Source organism: Paramormyrops kingsleyae, chromosome 12, assembly GCF_048594095.1.
Source record: "Paramormyrops kingsleyae isolate MSU_618 chromosome 12, PKINGS_0.4, whole genome shotgun sequence".
NCBI classification, from domain to species: Eukaryota; Metazoa; Chordata; class Actinopteri; order Osteoglossiformes; family Mormyridae; genus Paramormyrops; species Paramormyrops kingsleyae.
The window spans coordinates 5125565-5147951 of NC_132808.1; the positions used below are offsets into that span (position 1 = coordinate 5125565).

The 22387-nt window shown below is 42.6% G+C and overlaps 1 protein-coding gene across 4 annotated transcripts in view; it reads left to right on the top strand.

Annotated features, from left to right (window-relative positions):
* The window catches only part of LOC111835182 (uncharacterized), a 23161-nt gene continuing 774 nt past the window's right edge, over positions 1-22387 (top strand). The window contains exons 1-17 of one of the 4 annotated variants that reach the window (XM_023795191.2): positions 4386-4985; positions 5508-5730; positions 6340-6405; positions 6530-6579; positions 6856-6896; positions 10304-10466; positions 11666-11715; positions 11806-11848; positions 13363-13413; positions 14300-14355; positions 17951-17970; positions 18745-18763; positions 20410-20434; positions 20977-21067; positions 21195-21226; positions 21319-21419; positions 22061-22138. In XM_023795191.2, coding sequence (XP_023650959.1) covers positions 6549-6579; positions 6856-6896; positions 10304-10466; positions 11666-11715; positions 11806-11848; positions 13363-13413; positions 14300-14355; positions 17951-17970; positions 18745-18763; positions 20410-20434; positions 20977-21067; positions 21195-21226; positions 21319-21419; positions 22061-22138 — 801 coding nt within the window. In that variant the 5' untranslated portion in view covers positions 4386-4985; positions 5508-5730; positions 6340-6405; positions 6530-6548. Of the gene's footprint in view, positions 166-4385; positions 4986-5507; positions 5827-6339; positions 6406-6529; positions 6580-6855; positions 6897-10303; positions 10467-11665; positions 11716-11805; positions 11849-13362; positions 13414-14299; positions 14356-17950; positions 17971-18744; positions 18764-20409; positions 20435-20976; positions 21068-21194; positions 21227-21318; positions 21420-22060; positions 22139-22387 lie in introns of those variants that run through there. The other 3 variants (XM_023795189.2, XM_023795190.2, XM_023795192.2) reach the window with 3 other exon arrangements.

The window sequence follows — 22387 nt, forward strand, 5'->3', positions numbered from 1 at the left end:
TTCACTTCTTCAGAACAGGCGGGGCTGTTGCATAGTGTAGTATAAAAAACACTGTCCACAAATGAGGAGCTCTCTCTAAGACCGAAACACAGAGGACCAGTTAGGACCTTCTCCAAAGATGAGGAGCACTGAGCAGTACTCAAAAGTCAGCAGGCGTTCAGACAGGTAGGCTTGTGGCTCAAATAGAGAACTATTTTGTTCATCTCTCACGCTTTCTCACTATTTTCATTGTTTTGAGTGTGCAGTTTATTTAATCTGGAGTTAATCTAAGGTAACCATGCTGATTTAAGGCATGTTTCCCCAGACTAATGGAAAACACACTGATTTCCCTTTATGGCCAGTTCCCAAAAACTCTGCCAGCTAACACTCGGGTCTAACACCTCTTTGAACCAACATTGATGTGCGTAACGAACTTTATGCGATGTTAGTGATGGCCTCGGTGAGTTATCTTGCATTGGCTTAAGGTAGTTATCGAAGTAACCAGCTCATGATCCTGACAGTGAACTTATACTTCACTGATCTGAGTTTGCAAATAGTATTAATTTAGGATGCAAAGGTGATAATTCTCATCTCTACATTTCACTTAAATTCTCTGTATTGCACCTTGATCTCTGTTTTCTTTGAGCTTCCCTACATCACATGGTTATGTTATTCCGGTACACGATCCAACTCCTGGCATCAACATCTTTGTATTTTCACCATGCGGCAGCCAGCTTTCTCGAGTGTGGACCAGATATGGCGTTCCACACATCTGCTGCATCTTTACCAGTCACTCACAGCTAATAACCAACCGTGAGCAGATAAGGCCGTTTCTGCTACTGCCACTCTCAAGCAAATGCAGAGCTAGTCACTCTGTGCAGAGCAACACAAAAGCCACCTATTGATAAACAATACAAGGGGATACGGACAGTGATGGTGATGACAGGCAGCTTCTAGCAGAACAGTAACAAAAACACCAATAAATAGCAACGGTGAGGTACAGGAGAAGTGAAAGATCCAAGGCTGAACACTGGTGTGCATTTTCACATCAGCTTATCGGCAGAAATATTACAGTGATACTACAGATTAAGACAATGATAGGTCAAGAGAAGTGAAAGGATTGTGGTGGAAAATTCTGCAGAGGCAGCTCAGAGGTCAGCATGGATGCTCACTTAACATGGCACAAGGAAGTGGCCTGTTGTCTCTGTGATGGGGCGGTCAGCCCACGGGGTTGGGGGGGCGGGTGGGATGAGGCTCCCAGAAGTGTTCAGGTTTCATAAATGCTGAGGAGCAGAGGTACAAGATGCGCCCACACACACACATACACACACACCCAGAACAGATGAATACACAGATAATATGCTTCTTCAAACTGATTCATATCACTGAGGATGGGCACAAGATATAAATGCCCATTTTGTTTGAAACACGGGGCTTTAATCTCACTAACTAGTCATATAATTTACTATAATTTATTTAAAAGAGATTGCTATATTCTGTAGCTGACCACTGGAACTACAAGATAGCTAGCCGACCTTAGCTGACCTTTCCGGGCTATTGCGCTGGGAAACTTGCAGGGAGGAGGAGGCGGAGGAGGAGGCAGTGTCAGTTTCAGTTTAGATGTATATGTTAATTCCTTCATAAAAAAAACAAACATTTTTTTTTTAATGACGGTACTGTTGCTGTGTAATTACTGTTGTACATTCATCCATTTTCTGTGCCCGCTTGTCCAATTCTGGGTCGCAGGGGCTCTGGAGCCAAGCCATCGTGGGGGGCACTCTCACACCATTCACTCACACCATTCACTCTCAAACCATTAACGCTCACACCAGTCACTCACACACCAGTCACTCTCACACCATTCACTCACACATCATTCACTCACATACCATTCACTCACACACCAGACACTCTCATACCATTCACTCTCACACCATTCACTCACACACCAGTCACTCTCATACCATTCACTCACACACCAGTCAGTCTCACACCATTTACTCACACACCAGTCTCACACCATTCACTCACACACCAGTCACTCTCACACCATTCACTCACACACCAGTCACTCACACACCAGTCAGTCTCACAGCATTCACTGTCACACCATTAACTCTCACACCATTCACTCACACACCAGTCACTCTCACACCATTCACTCACATACCATTCACTCACACACCAGACACTCTCACACCATTCACTCACATACCAGTCACTCTCACACCATTCACTCACACATCATTCACTCACACACCAGTCAGTCTCACACCATTTACTCACACACCAGTCTCACACCATTTACTCACACACCAGTCAGTCTCACACCATTCACTCACACACCAGTCAGTCTCACAGCATTCACTTACACACCAGTCACTCTCACACCATTCACTCACACACCAGTCAGTCTCACAGCATTCACTCACACACCAGTCAGTCTCACACCATTCACTCACACACCATTCACTCTCATATCAGTCACTCTCACACCATTCACTCACACACCATTCACTCACACGCCACTCACTCTCACACCATTTACTCACACACCAGTCACTCACAGGCTAGTCACTCTCACTCCATTCACTCACACACCAGTCACTCTCACACCATTCACTCACTCACCAGTCAGTCTCACACCTTTCAGTCACACACCAGTCAGTCTCACACCATTCACTCACACACCAGTCACTCTCACACCATTCACTCACACACCATTCAGTCTCATATCAGTCACTCTCACACCATTCACTCACACGCCACTCACTCTCTCACCATTCACTCACACGCCAGTCACTCTCACGCCATTCACTCACACACCATTCACTCACATGCTAGTCACTCTCACACCATTCACTCACACACCAGTCACTTTCACAACAGTCACTCACACACCAGTCACTTTCACACCATTCACTCACACACCAGTCACTCTCACACCATTCACTCACACATGAAACCAGAATGCTGGTCCCAGAGGTGAGAGACAAGAGTGCCAACTACTGCAGCAAACTGCAGTAACATTAACATCAACCAACTGCATCGTTGGAATTTAACATTATTCCCTTCAACTGAAGGATATTTTTCTTTATACCTTTAGTATAAATAATTTCTGTTTCCAATGCAAAATAGAATCTTTCAATTTATAAAACTACTTTTTCAGTTTCTGGGGGGGAGGTGCAGACAGTTCATAAAACTTAGTTTAGTTAAGGCCAAACAAGTGCATCACCAGTGAATAATAGGTTAGAAAATATAATTTTATGAAACTTCTGGTATAAACCACACCCACTTCTATCCGAATACGCATTCAGGGACAGATAATTTTGTCAGTTTAATAGATACAGATACTGATAATGACGTGACTCTGCTCCTCTAGTATACGCCCTGCTCACACCGCTGAGATGCTACCACAACCTCTCAGCTACTCACTGGGGTAGATATAAACCAAGAAGAAAAAAATAGCAGAGACATATTTAATCTAAGAGTTATTATGAAGTACCAGTAAGCAGAAGAGAACTGACCACAGGCTCACTAGTGAACCAAAGATTTGGTTCAGCTGATTCCAGTTAAAGATAGCAGTTAAAGATATTTTTTCTCGTGGGGCAGCATAAGACAAACATTCGACAGACAAACACTGTTATAATTTCATGTTGACACCAAGCTGGAGATCATCATCTATGACTGTCCTTCCATAGATGCCAGAACTCCTAAACCAAGCAAATGGCAATTTTGCACATCAGTCTTATGCAGCATTTCTAGTTTTGGAAGGCTCTACATCAGTGTTAAAACATTTTAAAGGATTTTAATGAGAACATGTGCTTATTTCCTTTTATAAGATGGTCTTCTACACAAATAGAAAGTACTGTGTATATTTATGAACTATGTACTAATATCTACATTGTCAGTCATTCAGCCAGAAAGACAGGAAGACACCTTTTGCCCAATTAGACAGCCCCAAAAATAGCTTGTGAAGTGTGTTTGCGAAAGATGTGTGAGGAAGATGTGAATGCAGTGCGGGTAGACACTGTTTCACCCACAGCAAAAACAAAAATGCATCCTGCCACACCAAGTGGGACCTGGCAGTGGATTTCTCAACTCCAAGATCTCCTATTAGTTATTAGCTGTGTCTTTGCATTGAGTTGAGACCAAATTATCAAAAGGAAGATGAATGAATCGACCAGGAGGATGAGGGCGACATGTGGATGCAAGGGTGTAACTTTGGCTGGACCATTGGGGGGGTTGAGGTCTCCACCCATTACGGGGGAAGTATGATTATTGGGGGGGTTGTATTAGCTGGTTTTGATTTATTGGGGGGGCTACAACCCCCCTATCCCCCCCCCCCCGTAATTTACGCCCATGTGTGGATGGACCTTCCAGCAGGACAACGATCCAAAACATGCTAGAAAGGAAACTCTCGCTTGTTCCAGAGGAAGAACATAAAGGTTCCGGAATGACCCACTCAATCATCAGTCTTAAACCCAATAGAACATTTCTAGAAGATTGGGCCGAAATCCCACATGGACATTGTGAGACATTAGTTGTTTTTGTACAGGAAGCGTCTTGAAGCATTACAAACAAAAGCTTCTCCAACAAGTATTAGCTAAATACTTTTTTCCTGTGTCATTCTATTTTTGCACAACTTTTTTATGGATTAGAATGTTCTGATTTCTTTAAGTGTTGCCATTTTATTGAGTTAATATTACCGTTTGGTCTAAATGTCATGCAAATAGCTGCACTGGAAAAACGTTTAATGAAAAAAACATTTCCATGTTAAATATTTATTTCTCCCACTGTGCTCTGAAAGGAGTCCGGGGCTGAGTGCGAGTGTGTTTGTGCGAACGTCTGCGCAGGAGGGGGCTGTGCTTCCGTGTGTGCCTGTCTGCTGCGGTGCAGGCAGCTCCATTTCAGCGCTGGGGAGGTGACAGGGTCAGGGAGTAACAGGATGATGGCTGCTACCAGAAACCATTGTTTCATCCTCAGTGGTTCAGAAATGGACTGAGGTAGGAGATTTGACAAGCCTGCAGAGAGATTATCGACTGCGTCACTGCAAACTCTACTGCGCTTGAAGGCTCTCATGGTGTGCTGTGCAGACAGAGGGATGTGCTTTTGTATTCTCTGTACACGGCTGTGCTGCTCTATGCCTTTTCAGTAATGGGGGGGGGGGGGGGGGGGGGGGATCTGACTTAAAAAGAGAAGCCAGTAGTCTATTATTTGCTCAAAGAGTTAGAATAAGAATACTTACTGGATTCTCATCACCACTGGTAAGATGCTTTGTTCCAGGTCTACTGTACATAGATCATCGATAGGTCACCATTGTTAAAATATTAGTAAGAAACTTCAAAACATATTTAAAAGGTTGTTCCTGGGAGGGTGATTTCTAAGGCTTTTGCATTTCTCGATGGAAGGGTGATTGTGAATGTAGGCAACTGCTTAAGGGGAGAATCAAAGTGTGGTGTAATTTTTGACTTCAGCTTCAAATAACTTCCTGGAAATCTACATGCTCTATCTTCGTTTGAAAACAGGCCCTCAGGAAACTCCATTTGAATCTGCGCCAAAGCTCAGCTGCTGGGTGACTCTGCCAGATCATTGCTTCTCACTTCATGGCAGCTCACAGGAATTGTCACATTTATAGAGCGGCTACTCTGCTCGGAAAATGTCAGGCGTTTTGAGAGGGAAGTCTTACAAAGCAGCAAGACCTTTGACGGAATAAGACACTGGAACACAGGAGCCACACACATGTTGTGTGTATGTTCATGCACAATCTGTTCTGCTAGATGTGTCAACATCGACGAGCCTGGTTGCTGCAACAATGTGGACATGAACCTGCAAGAGTGAAATATAGTTAGTATTTAGAGTGCTGCAGCGAGAGGACAGAACATGTTACAGCGAGCAAAGACCACATCTTTCTTAAGATAACATCATTTACGCTTCATAATGTGATGTCCATTAGATATAAGCTACAATGAGCATATGAGATATAACTGCCCGATGTGGTTAATGTGACACTAGAAGGGAGGTACCCTGAGTCACTGTGATGAAAAACATACTTAAAAACAACTTTAAACTACGTTAAAAATATCTGAAACCTTTAAGGGGCCTTCCTTTACCTGGCCCTGCCTTTGAATTTTGAAATGGATTTCTGTAAATAGTTTGAGACACACTCTGTCTTTGCTGAAATAAAATTAATAACTATACATGTGCACCAGTATGTTACCCATTCTTGGATTGTAATTAGACAAATATTATTGCTAGAATTCATTTTGAAGTGTTTTTTTTTTTGAGAGTCCGGAATCTGGCTCTTTTCGTTCTTCGACTGTGTATCTGTGGCTTGACACTGAACGTTGTGTCTCTCAGTGCCTTTCAGTACATATGCGCCTCCAAGCCGGACGTCAGCAGCCAGCTTAGCGGATCAGCCTTTTGGTAAGCTCGCTGCAGTTATATCCTTTCTAACAGTTATAAATACACCTTTGCTTGTTAAAGGTGATGTTTAGGGTGTTGCTGATTATCTCACTTCTTTCATTAAGAGTTCGTACTTGTTTTTCAGTCAATTACAACCCGAGCAAATGAAACAGCACAGACCACATCACAGCAGAGGTATGCGTGCACATGCTGAATCTTGAAGACAAGCCTGTCTAATTATGACATGGTTGCAGTCAGTTCTGTAGCACTGTGATTTTTTTACTGATAAAAATATGTATTGGCATGGTGGATATTTAATTAGTAACTGGGGACGATGTGCTGTGTCTCAGGAGAGCGAATATGCCACAGCGTATTACTATCCTACGTCATAATATTACTCTTTGCAGCCTAACACACGGCTTCACCTACTGTGTTGGCAAAGAGAGTTTTTATTTTCGTTTTGATTTCCAGACCAGCCGGGGAGTAACCAGGTCAGACCACCGCCAGTAATGGTGAGTAACCCTTCATGTTCCAGGGAACTTGCATAGACTCGCCAAGCACACGACACGTATGTGGATTAACAGATATTATCAGTGATTTGTCTTCTCCTAATTATTTCTTATCCATCCACATAATTACTAGGGATGGCACGGTTCATGAAAAAAAACCGAACCGTTCGGTTCGCTTGTCTCGGTTCGGAGCATGCATGCGTCGCACGGTTCGACGGTTCATGACATGCGCAATGTAGCCTCGTGCCCCGTATGTGACGTCAGTGTGTTTCCCTTTCGCGCGAAAGAATAGACCTTTTTCACGAAAACCGGAAATACGTAATCGTAGGGTAAACTTAGTTCCGGTCAAGCGTCAATACATTAGAAAATCCGGGATCAGAGAAAATTCAGCAGAGAATATATACAACCTATCTGACAAATTTGCCCAAATTTACATTTGCGGATGTTGCTAAATTCGTGGAGGAAAACTCCGTCACGAGAAAGAGCAAACTTGATAAAGGCTACAAATTTTTCCACGAAGAATTTGTCCATAAGTATCAAGGTAACTGTTACTGAATTGTTCACCACATGTAATTTTTAAAGGAAAGACATTAACGGCTTTTGTTAATGTTTGAAGGTAGAAAAACTTTAGATGTATTTGTTAATAGGCAAACAAAAATGTGTTATTTTAAATGAGTATAAATATATATACTTTAACATTAGACGCAAGATGAACACCCTACACACGCACACAGAAAAGCCCGGACATTTGCACAAACGCACAACCAAGAGTGGGGCTTTAGAGTTTGATAATCAAACTAAATCAAAAAAACACTTAAAATGTATAAGGATCGCTTTGTTGTAGCGAAGTTTTTAAATAGTGTGAGCGTGATGTAAATCATTTAGGCAACAAGAATTGAGTAGCTGTAGGAACTAGTGAGCAAAATTTAGCAACAAGCATCAAAAAACATTTTAGCTGTGTTTTGTTAATTTTAAAGAAGTTGGCCCCGTTTTTTCTAATTACATTTATTAGCTATGCCCGGTATATTAGACTACTGCCATGTTTCAAATAAACCCCTTAACCATAATGTTTTTAAAGTAATGAAGCACTTTTCGGCAAATGTGTTATTTTAAATAAAACACTCTAAGCACATCGACGGAACTCAGAGCCGCTATCAATGGATCTTCGCGTTTGGTGAAATACTTTTTGTATTTTACAATGAAATAAAACTGTTAAGCTGATTACGGCTTTCTCTCGTTTTTAAAAACTTGATCTAAAATATTTGTGCTTGTTTCGCATTTGCTCTTTTTGACAGTGTTTCGCTCGGGCATGCCTCTAGTTATTTAAAAGTTTGGGCCTTCTGTCATTTGTGCTTAAAATACGGTGTTTGCTTCTGTCTGAGGTGAAGTGTCTGCTGCAGACGTAAGTGCTCCCCTTTTTAACTGTGAAGTTTGGTCCTTCATCCCGCCGGATAGCCTGAATCCATTTACGTCGAACTTCACCATTAACAGGGAAGGAATGAAAAGATAGATGTGACTGCTTTTGGGCATTACAAGAACAGCCCGGTACACTGCAAGAAGAAGAGGTCGCTGCATGCGCTATTTTTTTTACACCGGCGGAAGTAAAGATAGCCTACGATTACGTATTTCCGGTCAAAAATGCGGAAGTTGTGAAAAAGGTCTATTGGCTATATGCACAGAGCGTTGTGACGTAGTTCCGGTAAAAGTTCAGCCAGCTAAGTAATTTCCGGTAGCCTTTCGTTTGCTGCGTTTAGCTCGTGTTTTCGGCGTTACCACCGTCTCTGAAGAAAACGTTTAAATTTCAGCCAACCGATAGCACAACATCTGAACACTGTTGTGCGCCGTTGTTGTGTGACTTTATTTAATGTGTGGTTAGGCACTTTGTTAAAGAAAATTAAGTTGTCTGTGACAAAGCACTCCAGTGAGTGTCATGCCTCGATTGTCCGCTCTTTCCGTGTGCCACGCCCCCTCGTTAACCCTGTGTGGATTCCCCGTGTTTACCAGCTGTTCCTGATTGTCAAATTTGTCATTACTCCATTGTATTTAGTCCGCGTTTCCGTTTCTTTCTCCAGTCCGGTCATTATATTGCAATTCTGCTTTACCGCTCGTCTGTGTTCCTTTTGCTCATTAAACCCCGCATTCCCCCGATCCTAGGTCTCCTCGCCTCTGCTTCCCCGGTCAGCGTTGTAACAGTGAGCCTGCTTCCATGCTGCAATGTGAACATTTGCCATGTTCCTGAAAATTCTGTTTATTGCAGTGTCTGACCACACAGACCTACAGGCTATTGCCAGATGATCATACTGGACATATTTTGAACTATTACAGATTGATGTCTTGTACATACACAGAAACTGGATTTTATCGATTACTCAAGAACATTCAATATAATTAATACCAATTTTTTTCACGTTATATATATATATATATATATATATATATAAAACGAACCGAATCAGGCTTAATCAAGATAGGTGATCTATGATTTTAACGATCCCCAATTAAATTAACCCCGTGGACCGGACAAATACAAAACGAATGATTAAACATTATATGCGTCTCTTTTTGTATGTTTTCTAAATAAGACCGCGTGCCCATACCCAACTGTAATAGCGATTAAAGCGATCCATTCTTTTAGCATTTATGTTAAGGCAAGACTTTTATTTTATTACTGTTCTGGGATTAATAATGTTTAATAATTTTAATAATGTGCTTTGAGTCAAGTCAAATTCAGTTTATGCATGATTACATGATATAGCTTTTTTAATACTGTATCCTAAATTGTGGATAATTAAGCTATATATCATATGCTGAAGTACATTTTTGGAGTGTTAAAGATTAAAAGAAAAAATAACAAGAACCGTACAGAACCGAAAACCGTGACCCTAAAACCGTGATACAAACCGAACCGTGGGTTTTGTGAACCGTGCCACCCCTAATAATTACTGCTTCAGACAGCTGAATGCTTTACTGCAGAGTTTCTCAATCCGATCCTCAGAGACTACCAGACAGTCCATGTTTTTTCTCCCTCCCAGCTTCACAAAACTGTGGGGGGGAGAGGAGTAACGCTGCTCCTTCATAACACCAGTCATGGTGGGGGGGTTCATGCCCATCCCAATTCTGGGGCTCAACTCTGCATGTTTCCACTCTGTTCCCCTAAGGGAGTCCTGTTTCCTCCAGCGGTCCAAAAGCATCCTTCTTGCATGAAACAGACTCTACATTGGCCATGGCATGTGACTTTATGTGCGAGCATTTGCCCTGTGTGAAGGTGCAACAGCAAGAATGCATTCACATTAGAAGCCGATGTCCTTAACCACATGAGTCCGTCTGCCTCTCTGCAAATGTCACTTCCTCAAAGAGGGGCTGCAGACACACTCAGACACGGCAGGGTGTTTCTGTTCGACCCGCTACAGGAACGCCTGCCGAGTTCTGGAAAGGAGAAAATGAGGCCCGGACAAGCTGAGCTGGAATGGCGTCCAAAAATGGACGTGGATCTTGAGGATTCCCACATGGTGGAGAGCCTGGGGGAGCCCCTGCCCCTGCCCCCGACCCCAACTCGCAGCTCCCCCTACATCGGTGAGAAATGCCGACTCTTTAAACTCCTGTATGTGTTTCTCAGGATAAACTTCAGCTGACTGCCAGTAACACCAAAGTCCAAAGTATAGTGCCGGGTGAATGCAGCCTGAATAACAGCCTCCGAGGTCTTATTAGGGACAGTGACTTAGTACTGACAGGCAAATCAGAAAGCTGATAATGTAAATCAGCAATAGCTCAATGCATTGATAAACAAAATGTATTAGGAAAAATGTATTAATGTTTTAATTCAGTTTTATGCTAAAATATCTGCAAGCAGAGGTTTCTCTGGACCTTCTGTCCACAATGAGGGTATAAAGACCACCGCATGTTCCTACAGATAAGGCGGCCTCAGTCACAGCTGTAGATGTCAAGTCTGCTGACCCACAAAGAACACAGATGCTTCCTTGCTTTAGTGATGTTGCTCTTGAGGCCATTAGTCACCTGACCCGGTTCTAAAGCTGTGAGTCAGGCTCTAACAAAAAAGGGTATATGATATATAATGTTCTGCCTTTCAGGATCAGGACTGGGAACCCCTAAACTGATATGTTAGAATAAATCAGGTGCACTTATAGTAATAATACAGTAAGAAATATTTCAGTTTCAATGTTGTTAAGGTGATTGGGACAATTATAAAGCCATTACCGGTAATTAAAAAAATATAGCATTAACTTGTCAGTACCTGAAGCACAATGCAAGCAAAGATTTGCATCACAGTTATTTAGTTAATGCACCATTTTATATCTGCCCTGTTGGCTGCTTTTAACTGTTCAGTGAATACATTTATTCATGTAATTTTTCTCTAATTAAAGTGCATAAAATCTATGTTAAACTTTTAGGTACATCTATTTCGATTTTGGTTCTAGTATCATGGTATAGTGCCCTGATTTTTTGACTGAAAAAAATAAATATCTTATAAATGTTTATTATTTGTAGGCCATTAACAATTAAATAGATATGTGTCATGTCATCTCCCAAATCTTGGAGTAATTCATAAATAATTAGTCATTTTTGAAGCTATTGGTGAAATTTCAGGTGTTGAATGTAAAATTAAAGTTTTAACTCCAGAGGAATAACCTGCTGGGTATTTGAACCTACTGGGTATTTCATAACTAGAGGTTTAATACATCCATCAGGTTATATCAGAAATGCCTGTATACTATGCCAGTAATTAATACTTAACCCAAATGTCTTTTTTTCAGACAAAAAACACGCATTTTCACCCCCAAAGTTCTCTCCTTCAGTGCACAGTGTAAGTTCTTCTTCTTTTCGACTGAATGTAATGAATCAGATGTACAGTATCATTAGAGTAAGGGTGTGATTTGTAACATGTCATCCATAGAGAGCAATCCCTCCTCCCAGAATGCCCCAAAGGAAAACTCCAGGTAATGAATGGTCTATGATATTTTCATTCAGTTCTTTGTATAAATTGTACCTCTTTACTTCGTTCCCAATCTCACGAACCAATGGAGGTTAAATGACTTGCCATGATATTATAAGGTTTATTGGGCCTCATTTACCAATATTTTCTTAAGAATTCTCTTAAACTTGTTCCTGCGAAATTTGTTAAGAACAACATACGTCAGATTCATGACGTGTTCTTAAGTAGCAAAATTGTTCACACCTTTGTTCTTAAGAATGGTGAATCGCACGTCTTCGTAACTGAAAGCGCGTGCCAGTTTGTCCTAATTAACATAGGGAAACGCCCTGCAATTTCCCATAAAAGGGCATGAGACTGTAGGGCCGTGTGCAAGGAATGGCGAAGAGGCGCGCAGGTTGTGGGCTGCTTGGCACTAAGAGGAAAAAAAACTTAAGTAATGCTGAAGTAGAAGTATTAATACAGTAAAATCCCGTTATAGTGGACTCGCTTATAACAGAATATCATCTATAACGGACGAGGTCTGCTAGTCCCGGCCGTGCGCCTTTAAGAACATGCAGAAAAAGTATCGGATATAGCAGACTCGCATTTATCGGAATTTTGCTTATAACAGACAAACAATTTGGTCCCCAGGGCCGCTTTTAGCTGTAGTTTTGTTCGGTTATAACGGAAATGCAGCTCCGCCGACAAGGTGCGTGGCGTGCCGGTGATATCCAGCGCAGATACGTAGTCGGGATTATTAATAGTCACGCATCTGCTGAGGTAAAGTTGGATTACTACATGTACAATATAATAACTTATAATAATATAATGGGGTGTGGCATGAGTAAATGGTGTCCTGTAGTTGTGTTCAGGGCATATAGCAACTCTGCATATAACGGACTTTGGATATAACGGACTGTTTTGCCAGGTCCCTTGAAATCCATTATAACTGGATCTTACTGTACAGGAGGTAAATGCAAATAGACACATGTTATTTAGTAGCGTAACCAGAGGATATAAAGCCCCAAAGAAAGCTGATACATGGAAAGATATCACCTTCTCTGAACGCCGTGTGCCAAATAAATCTAAATGATCTTCAAACATGCGTTCCCTTCTCAGAGCACGATTGGCAAGCTCTTCAAGAAGTAAAAGAAATGCCATTTTGATAGCAAGGCCAATGCGCAGAAACAGACCTATTTATAATCCGCATGATCGCCGTTACTACCATGAAAATAATTGTTACACTTTAAAATCATTTTTTATATTTTACTTTTATAAATTATTCAAATACTTTTATTTTATGAACTGTAGAATGAACAAAACTGCTATAACCCATTATTTTGAACAAACTATCATTACTCAAATGTGTACGAATGGTTTTGAGTGTGCGTAGATTCTGTTCTTAGCTAATTCAGATAAGAAAACATTGGTGAATGTCAGAATCTTCGTAAAAAAAAAAAAAAAGTGCGTATGTGGGGTTTAAGAACAAATTTGTTCGTAAGAACGGTTGGTGAATGAGGCCCATTGTTTTTATTGTAGGACCTGTCGTCCAAAGGGATCTGAAACCAGGCCGAAAGCAGGAACTCCACAGTGAGTCACCTTCTGCATTCATATGTGTTTCTTGTCTGACTTCCTGGATAATGTTCACCTGAGTAACGGATTTCATTTTTGTTGGAAAGACCCATTTTCGTGTAGATAACATAGATGACAAGCAGATGAGTTAGATGAACAGGTCACTGATTCTCTGCTTAAAATGAGGGCGTGTCCTGTGCTCAGTGCACAGTTGCATAGCTTTTAGAGATCTCTGTAATCATCTTAAAATTTGCCCAGGTAAAGATTGCACTATAAAACCTGAAACACACAAACAAGGGCACCTTTGTCACAGCAGATAAATCCATCCTTTGATCCATCCATTTCCCATAACATATGTAAGGCCACACTTGGCAATCAGAAATACTGAGATGCAAATTTACCCAACTGCATGTCTTTCAACTGTATTAAGAGACCAGTGCAACCTGGGAGAACATGCAAGTTCACCACACAGAAAGCCAGGGCTGGGAGTCGAACCCCCAGCTCTAGTGGTGTGAGGCCACAGTTCATGGTTCCCTGTGGAATCACCCACTGTCTGACTGGCCCATTGCTCCATACACCGCACTGAGAGCATTCTGTCAGTCTATTAATCATATCCCTTATATGGACTATCACAGTCAGCCAGAACGGTATAACTTTCCCTACTGACAGTCAATGGCACGTTTTAGCAGTTTAGCGTTATTGTTAACGTTTGTCACATTATTACCCCTTCTGGACTTTTTGTGTTCCTTTCATACATTGCATTTTTGGCCTTTGCTAAGCAAATATACTCTGTGTCTGTGTAGAAGTGTGCTATTTCAACATTAGCGTGCAGAGAGCCCAGCAGCCACAGAGTGCAGATCTGACAGTATCGTTTAAAGGGCTGTGAATAAATACCTTCCTGCAGGAGAACCCAGGACAGCGCATCAAGACACAGGTGTGAATCTGAAAGTGGAGAATCTGGTAGGTAGCTGCCAACCGCCGTTATCCGCTGTCAGCCAGCCACAATGCAGACTTTACGTCATCTGTCACTATTAGACAGTCTGTTGGTACTCGAATTTGTGCCATCTATTTATCTCAAATAGTCAAGACTGGTATACAAGTGCGATATGAGCCACAACAAATAAGAACTTATAGCCTTTAATGGGCCTCATTCACCAATATTTTCTTAAGAATTCTCTTAAATTTGTTCCTGCGGAATTTGTCAAGAACAACCTACGTCAGATTCATGACGTGTTCTTAAGTAGCATAATTGTTCACACCTTTGTTCTTAAGAATGGTGAATCCCACGTCTTCGTAACTGAAAGCGCGTGCCAGTTTGTCCTAATTAGCATAGGGAAACGCCCTGCAATTTCCCATAAAAGGGCATGAGACTGTAGGGCCGTGTGCAAGGAATGGCGATGAGACGTGCAGTCTGTGAGCCGCTTGGCATTAAGAGGAAACAAACCTTCAGTAATGCTGAAGTAGAAGTATTAATACAGTAAAATCCCGTTATAGTGGACTCGCTTATAACAGAATATCATCTATAACGGACGAGGTCTGCTAGTCCCGGCCGTGCGCCTTTAAGAACATGCAGAAAAAGTATCGGATATAGCGCACTCGCATTTAACGGAATTTTGCTTATAACAGACAAACAATTTGGTCCCCAGGGCCGCTTTTAGCTGTAGTTTTGTTCGGTTATAACGGACATGCAGCTCCGCCGACAAGGCGTGTGGTGTGCCGGTGATATCCAGCGCAGATACGTAGTCGGGATTATTAATAGTCACGCATCTGCTGAGGTGAAGTTGGATCACTATATGTACAATATAATCATTTATAATAATTTAATGGGGTGTGGCATGAGTAAATGGTGTCCTGTAGTTGTGTTCTGGGCATACAGCAACTGCATATAACGGACCTTGGATATAACGGACTGTTTTGCCAGGTCCCTTGAAGTCCGTTATAACTGGATCTTACTGTACAGGAGGTAAATGCAAATAGACACATGTTATTTAGTAGCGTAACCAGTGGATATAAAGCCCCAAAGAAAGCTGATACATGGAGAGATATCACCTTCTCTGAACGCCGTGTGCCAAATAAATCTAAATGATCTTCAAACATGCATTCCCTTCTCAGAGCACGATTGGCAAGCTCTTCAAGAAGTAACAGAAATGCCATTTTGATAGCAAGGCCAATGCGCAGAAACAGACCTATTTATAATCCACATGATTGCCGTTACTACCATGAAAATCATTTTTACACTTTAAAATCATTTTTTATATTTTACTTTTATAAATTATTCAAATACTTTTATTTTATGAACTGTAGAATGAACAAAACTGCTATAACCCATTATTTTGAACAAACTATCATTACTCAAATGTGTGTACGAATGGTCTTGAGTGTGCATGTATTCTGTTCTTAGCTAAGAACAAATTCAGATAAGAAAACATTGGTGCGTACATTGGGTTTAAGAAGAAATTTGTTAGTAAGAACGGTTGATGAATGAGGCCCAATGTTACTAATATGCTCTTAAGAACCATTTTAAGACCATTTTGTAATACGTAGCAAGGTCACAATACGGACTTCATCTCTGCGGAGTATCATTTTGCCCTCTAGTGGTGACTCCTATTTTATACTTCTGTACTAAAGGCTTTGCTTCAGAGAATGATGTTTCCCCAAACAACAGGAAGAGGAGCAGCTGCTTATTGCACACAAAAGCTCTGGAAATCAGGGTAGTGAAGCAGGCTTATAGGGAGCGAGTACTGTTGCTACATTGCTGAAAAATATTGTGCATCATCCATAAAACCTTTTAAAGAAACACTATTATGAATTCCTGAGAATGTCTGTGTGTGGGATGTCTGGTAACTAAAGCAGAACTTATTTGCAGAAAATGTTTAATACCAAAATTAGCAGAATTAGCCATTGTGCTTCATTGACAAACAGTATCCAATGATATGAATTCCCAGCAGACCAAAGTGAAATGTGGTTGGTCAAGTCTGCCTGAAGTCTGTCACATGTGAAAACACCGGCTAGGTGCAGGGCTGGGCAATTAACTTTGGAATGTAGTGATGGTTGAAAACTAAACACATTGACATAAATGTATTCAGTAACGTATTCCGTGGCAGTACATGAAACAAAATGTATTCAGAATGCTTTTAAAATACATTTTTGAAAGGTATGTGGTAAACAGCTCTGCTGTATCATTATTTGTTTATTTTCTTTTTTCCTACTTCTGAGTGGTGAACTTGTCAATTACTTTTTGGATATCGGCATCAACATGAATAAAATATCACCATGAATGGACGAGAACAGGGGTGTCAAACTCCAGTCCTGGGGGGCCGGAGCCTTGTACATTTTTGGGTTTCCCCTCTTTTAACACACCTGATTGAACTCCTTGTATCTCCTTGTGCTAATTACCACACAGCTCTTGAGGTGTGGTAGAAAGAACAAAGAAAGAGCTGAGCTACACAGCTTGACACCCCGGACTAGAAATATATGAAAGACCTCAATTCTCCAAGTGTTTTGTTCTAAACAAGCTGCCTGTGCCTGGATCATCTGAGTGTACTCTTTTTCATTGCCTTGTTTTACTCTTTTTCATTGGCTTGTTTTACTCTTTTTCATTGGCTTGTTTTACACACTGCAGCATGTTTTCTCTGGTGGCATGGCAAAGAACCATGATAAAATCTATTTATCGCTTTATAAAACTCACAACATATTCACAAAGAAGTTCAGGTAGGCCTACCAGATTAACCAATATTTTTCACCTTGGGGAAAAAAAACATTGCAGAAATTTGTGGAAAAAAATGTAATTCCACCTGCATGAACCAGCATATGTTGTGTTTTAAAACCTGATACTACCAAGGGAAGCAGGGGAGCTAAAATGCTAGCTAGGTTTGTAGCTAACCCTAGTTTGGTTGAGTTTTAAATTGAAAGCATTGCTTACTTTAAAATGTTTCTTTGAATTAAAAGTTGAAATCTTCAATGCTGACAGTCTTTATTATTGGCAGGCCCAACTGCCATTCAACAATAAACAATGTTCCACTTTTTGTTGTAAAAATGATGTTTACATTTGCACTAGGCAATAGCAGTCATGGTTCCACGTGCTGATCTCCAGCTTACCACTGCCCTCTATTGGGCAAAGGGAAAAGTGCGCATGACGATTTAAAACAAAGACAAATCAAATAACAAACCACATATCTTTTAATATATAATATCAAAGCAAATGCATTCTCGTCTTTTTAAAGTAACTTGATTCTAAATAGTGCCTTACAAAATGTACCATGGACTGAATACAGATACTTAATCTTTGTATTCTGAAAATGGAGCACCGTTACATACATCCTGTTACATCCGGCCCTGTCTAGGTGTCAGTATTAAATATTTTCAGAAATATTTTTACATCACAGCTTATGAGGAACACTCATTCTAATGCTGACGTTCGGATCCTTCTAGGGTGATGGTTGTACTCTATGCTGTTTTCTTGATCTAATTTAGAAAAGCCCAGTGGTATGAATGATTAAATCTATACTCTATATACATGCAGTTAGATAATAGTAACTTTTGATCTCTCTTTCAGAGAATACAAGCCCTTACCAGGTAAGGCTAAAGGACAGAGAGGTATCAGTGTTTGTGTTATGTGAGGCTGTTTTTTGTTAATGTAATGGAACTGCTGGATGATTTACTCCAAGACCTGGCTGACAGGCACATGGTGTTACTCATACAAGCAGAATGTGCACCTGTGGAATGCAGAAGCACGGTGTCACCACCAATGACCTGCTAAACAGGCATGGTAATAGACCTCTGTTTTAGTGGGTATTGCAGACCCCCCAGGGGCAGAAACACTAAGCCCCCACCCTAAAGCTCACCAGTAGAGATAGCAGGAGGAGGGCTGTAAGTGAGCTAATGCCCAGTAACAAGAACGCACTACTAGAGTGATGTGAGAGTGCATGTTCCTGGGAGTAGGCAGTTAGTCCGCAGACGATCCTTTGCAAGCCGCACTGCCCATTCATCCACAGAAAGCACACTTGCTATAAGTGACGTCATTGTTATGCCCGTGGGTAGTGCAGTTCCTTCAGGGTCTGGCCAGACCTTCTCTCTGACCCTGACTTTGGACAAAAGCATTTGCTGGATACATGCATGTTAACATAATGCAAATGTTTCAAAATTCTTATTAAAATCATAGAACATAGTTAAATATTTACATAGCTTTTTCATATCTTTTGTAAATGAACAATATTTCAATAAGATGTATGAAAGATTAAAAGGTGTGTATGCTCTCATACGAGGTCAGTATTCCATGACCTTTGTACTTTATCCTTGTTGCTTCTAGCTCTGTTAACCTGTTTTATTCCTCTTTTATTTCCTTGACAGGTCTGGGGAGAAGTCATTGGTAAGTAAAGCATTTATTTGGCGTGAACCCTACTAACTAAAATCAATCCTTATGAGGAATTAGAAGAGTTTTGAGCCGTAAAATCTGTGTTCCTTGTATATTTTCTGTGCAGATTTTATGATAAAATTTATGCAGTCAAGATCAAGGATTGCAGAATGTGAATTGATGGATGTATAAAGTCTGATGAACATTGTCTGATACACCACGGTCAGGGGCCACAGTAGGGGCAGGGATACCCTGGCAGATTCAGGGGGCCCAGCGCTTGACAGGGGCCACAGTAGGGGCATGGATACCCTGGCAGATTCAGGGGGCCCAGCGCTTGACAGGGGCCACAATAGGGGCAGGGATACCCTGGCAGATTCAGGGGGCCCAGCGCTTGACAGGGGCCACAGTAGGGGCAGGGATAACCTGGCAAGTTCAGGGGGCCTAGCGCTTGACAGGGGCCACAGAAGGGGCAGGGATACCCTGGCAGATTCAGGGGGCCCAGCGCTTGACAGGGGCCACAGTAGGGGCAGGGATACCCTGGCAGATTCAGGGGGCCCAGTGCTTAACAGGGGCCACAGTAGAGGCATGGATATCCTGGCAGATTCAGGGGGCCCAGCGCTTGACAGGGGCCACAGTAGGGGCAGGGATACCCTGGCAGATTCAGGGGGCCCAGCGCTTGACGAGGAGCAGGGATACCCTAGCAGATTCAGTGGGCCCAGCGCTTGACAGGGGCCACAGTAGGGGCATGGATACCCTGGCAGATTCAGGGGGCCCAGCGCTTGACAGGGGCCACAGTAGGGGCAGGCATACCCTGGCAGATTCAGGGGGCCCAGCGCTTGACAGGGGCCACAGTAGGGGCAGGGATACCCTGGCAGATTCAGGGGGCCCAGCGCTTGACAGGGGCCACAGTAGGGGCAGGGATACCCTGGCAGATTCAGGGGGCCCAGCGCTTGACAGGGGCCACAGTAGGGGCAGGGATACCCTGGCAGATTCAGGGGGCCCAGTGCTTGACAGGGGCCACAGTAGGGGCATGGATACCCTGGCAGATTCAGGGGGCCCAGCGCTTGACAGGGGCCACAGTAGGGGCAGGGATACCCTGGCAGATTCAGGGGGCCCAGCGCTTGACGAGGAGCAGGGATACCCTAGCAGATTCAGGGGGCCCAGCGCTTGACAGGGGCCACAGTAGGGGCATGGATACCCTGGCAGATTCAGGGGGCCCAGCGCTTGACAGGGGCCACAGTAGGGGCAGGCATACCCTGGCAGATTCAGGGGGCCCAGCGCTTGACAGGGGCCACAGTAGGGGCATGGATACAATGGCAGATTCAGGGGGCCCAGCGCTTGACAGGGGCCACACGAGGGGCAGGGATACCCTGGCAGATTCAGGGGGCCCAGCGCTTGACAGGGGCCACAGTAGGGGCATGGATACCCTGGCAGATTCAGGGGGCCCAGCGCTTGACAGGGGCCACACGAGGGGCAGGGATACCCTGGCAGATTCAGGGGGCCCAGCCCTTGACAGGGGCCTTTAAATATATAAAATTGGATGAGGATGCCCAAGGTGACATTTTGTCAGGGGGCCCAGGATTCCTAGGTATACCCCTGATCATGGTACTTTGTGTGTGAGGATGAATCACTTTACTAGCATTGCTTAATTGTCCTTTCAGGCTATGAAGAACAGGCAGTCAGTGGGTGAGTGTACTGATGCCCACTCACAGCGATGCATTCTGAGCTGTAGCTAGTGTCCCATGACAGTGTGCAAAGGCCTCACACAGGAATAATTAATCCCCGTAGGCAGTCACCATCAGCGAGGCTGCGAAAGTGTAAATATACAGTGCTGTGCAAGTCTTAAGATGGAAAGGAAAATGATTTGTTATCTGTATGTTGGTGTAAGACTATGACTTTATGTATCAATATCTGTCAAAGTGTAACCTTAATCATTTCAAAACCTAAAATCACCCCAATATTTGCAGCAACCATCAAAAAAACTATCAAAATGAACTTACTGTTCATTTGCATATATTCTAATTTTGTTTTTTTTGAGCAAATATACAATTTAGCCCCCAGATAAATAACTATAGACACTGTCTTTGATGACTTAAGACTGTAAATATCATGTATATGTAAATATAAGTTTAAGGTCCTGTTAATTTTTCCGTGATTGGCTTTTATGACCAAATCCTCTAAGGCTGTGATAGGTGCAGCTGACTGATGTAGAGACCTACCAATTACAGAGCTTCCACGGCAATGCGGTGCCGGAACAGGGCCGCCCCTCACACCCCCAAGATTCTCTCAGGATCTGGAGTTCCCAGATGCCAATCCAAGGTGCGGTGCCTGTCTCTTGCTATACCCACGTTTTCACATCTGTGTGTTCATGTGAGGTTTCTCCCATGCACATGGACAGACAGCCATTTTTTCTGTCATGTCGTGATCTATGTTTCTCTCCATTTAGGTTTCCTAGGCCGAATGAAAGACACTTGAAAGGTGATTTTAATGTTAATCACCAGTTCATTTGGCAGTGTAGTTCCCCAAGCAGCTAGAGCTGTGTCGTATCATGTGTGTCATGTGTCTTGCAGGGAAGGGGGCACCCCATAGGATGCAGGAATCCCACCAATGGATGCGTGTACAGGATGACATCGACGTGCACCGACGGGTTCCCTGCAGCAGGCCTGCACAGGTTTGTGGTTGCCGGCGGTGATGCCGCACCCCCTAGCTGTCGTCCAGCCAGACGCCGCTGCCACCTGGGTGCCAAGGCATTCGGCCTGCCACTTCACTCTGAGTGAGAGGGGCTTGCATTCACACTATTACGTTATGGACAGGAAACGCAGTTAATGATATAATGACAGAATAAGGGAATTACACAATGAATTTAGGTGAACTGCCATTGCCCCAGGTTGCAATCTGTATAACGTGTAGTGCATTTTTACGTTTGGACTTGTGTTGGAGTGTATATTGCATGATTCGGCAACACTTTGCTTGAAGCAGTCTACATAAGGGTGACATGTAACCGTCATAAGAATGACATGATACATGTCATGCACATTAATGACACATTACTGATGTTTATGACTGTTGTCATAATGTGTCATTCAGTTCCAAAAACCAAATGACACATTATGACAACAGTGATGTTTATGACAACAGTCATAAACGTCAATAATGTGTCATTAATGTGCATGACATGCGTCATGTCATTCTTATGATGGTTACATGTCAACCCTTATGTAGACTGCTTCAAGCAAAGTGTTACTCATGATTCATTTGGGTTGAGAAGTGTCAGTACTGTTGTATACCAGCTGAACGGCCTTCTGCTTCCAGATGGGCAGCGAACAGAACTGGTACATTGGTTCCTGCCAGCGGGCCAAGACAGAGAACGCCCTGCACCTGGCCAATCAGGTAGCCCGCCTCGTACAATTATGCGGCACATGCAGAAACTCCACAGCTAACAGGCCTCAGTTTTATATAATGTACATGTGTAAAAAGAAACAGAGGCAGAAGCCATCAAAGCATCTGCTAAACAAATAACATATGAAACGCTAACAATGCTATATCTAGCATCAGCAAAGGCTAATACAGCATGACCATATTAGCCTTTGCTAATGCCGCTGTGACCAGAAAGGTCTATGAGGCTATTTTTCAGAGCTT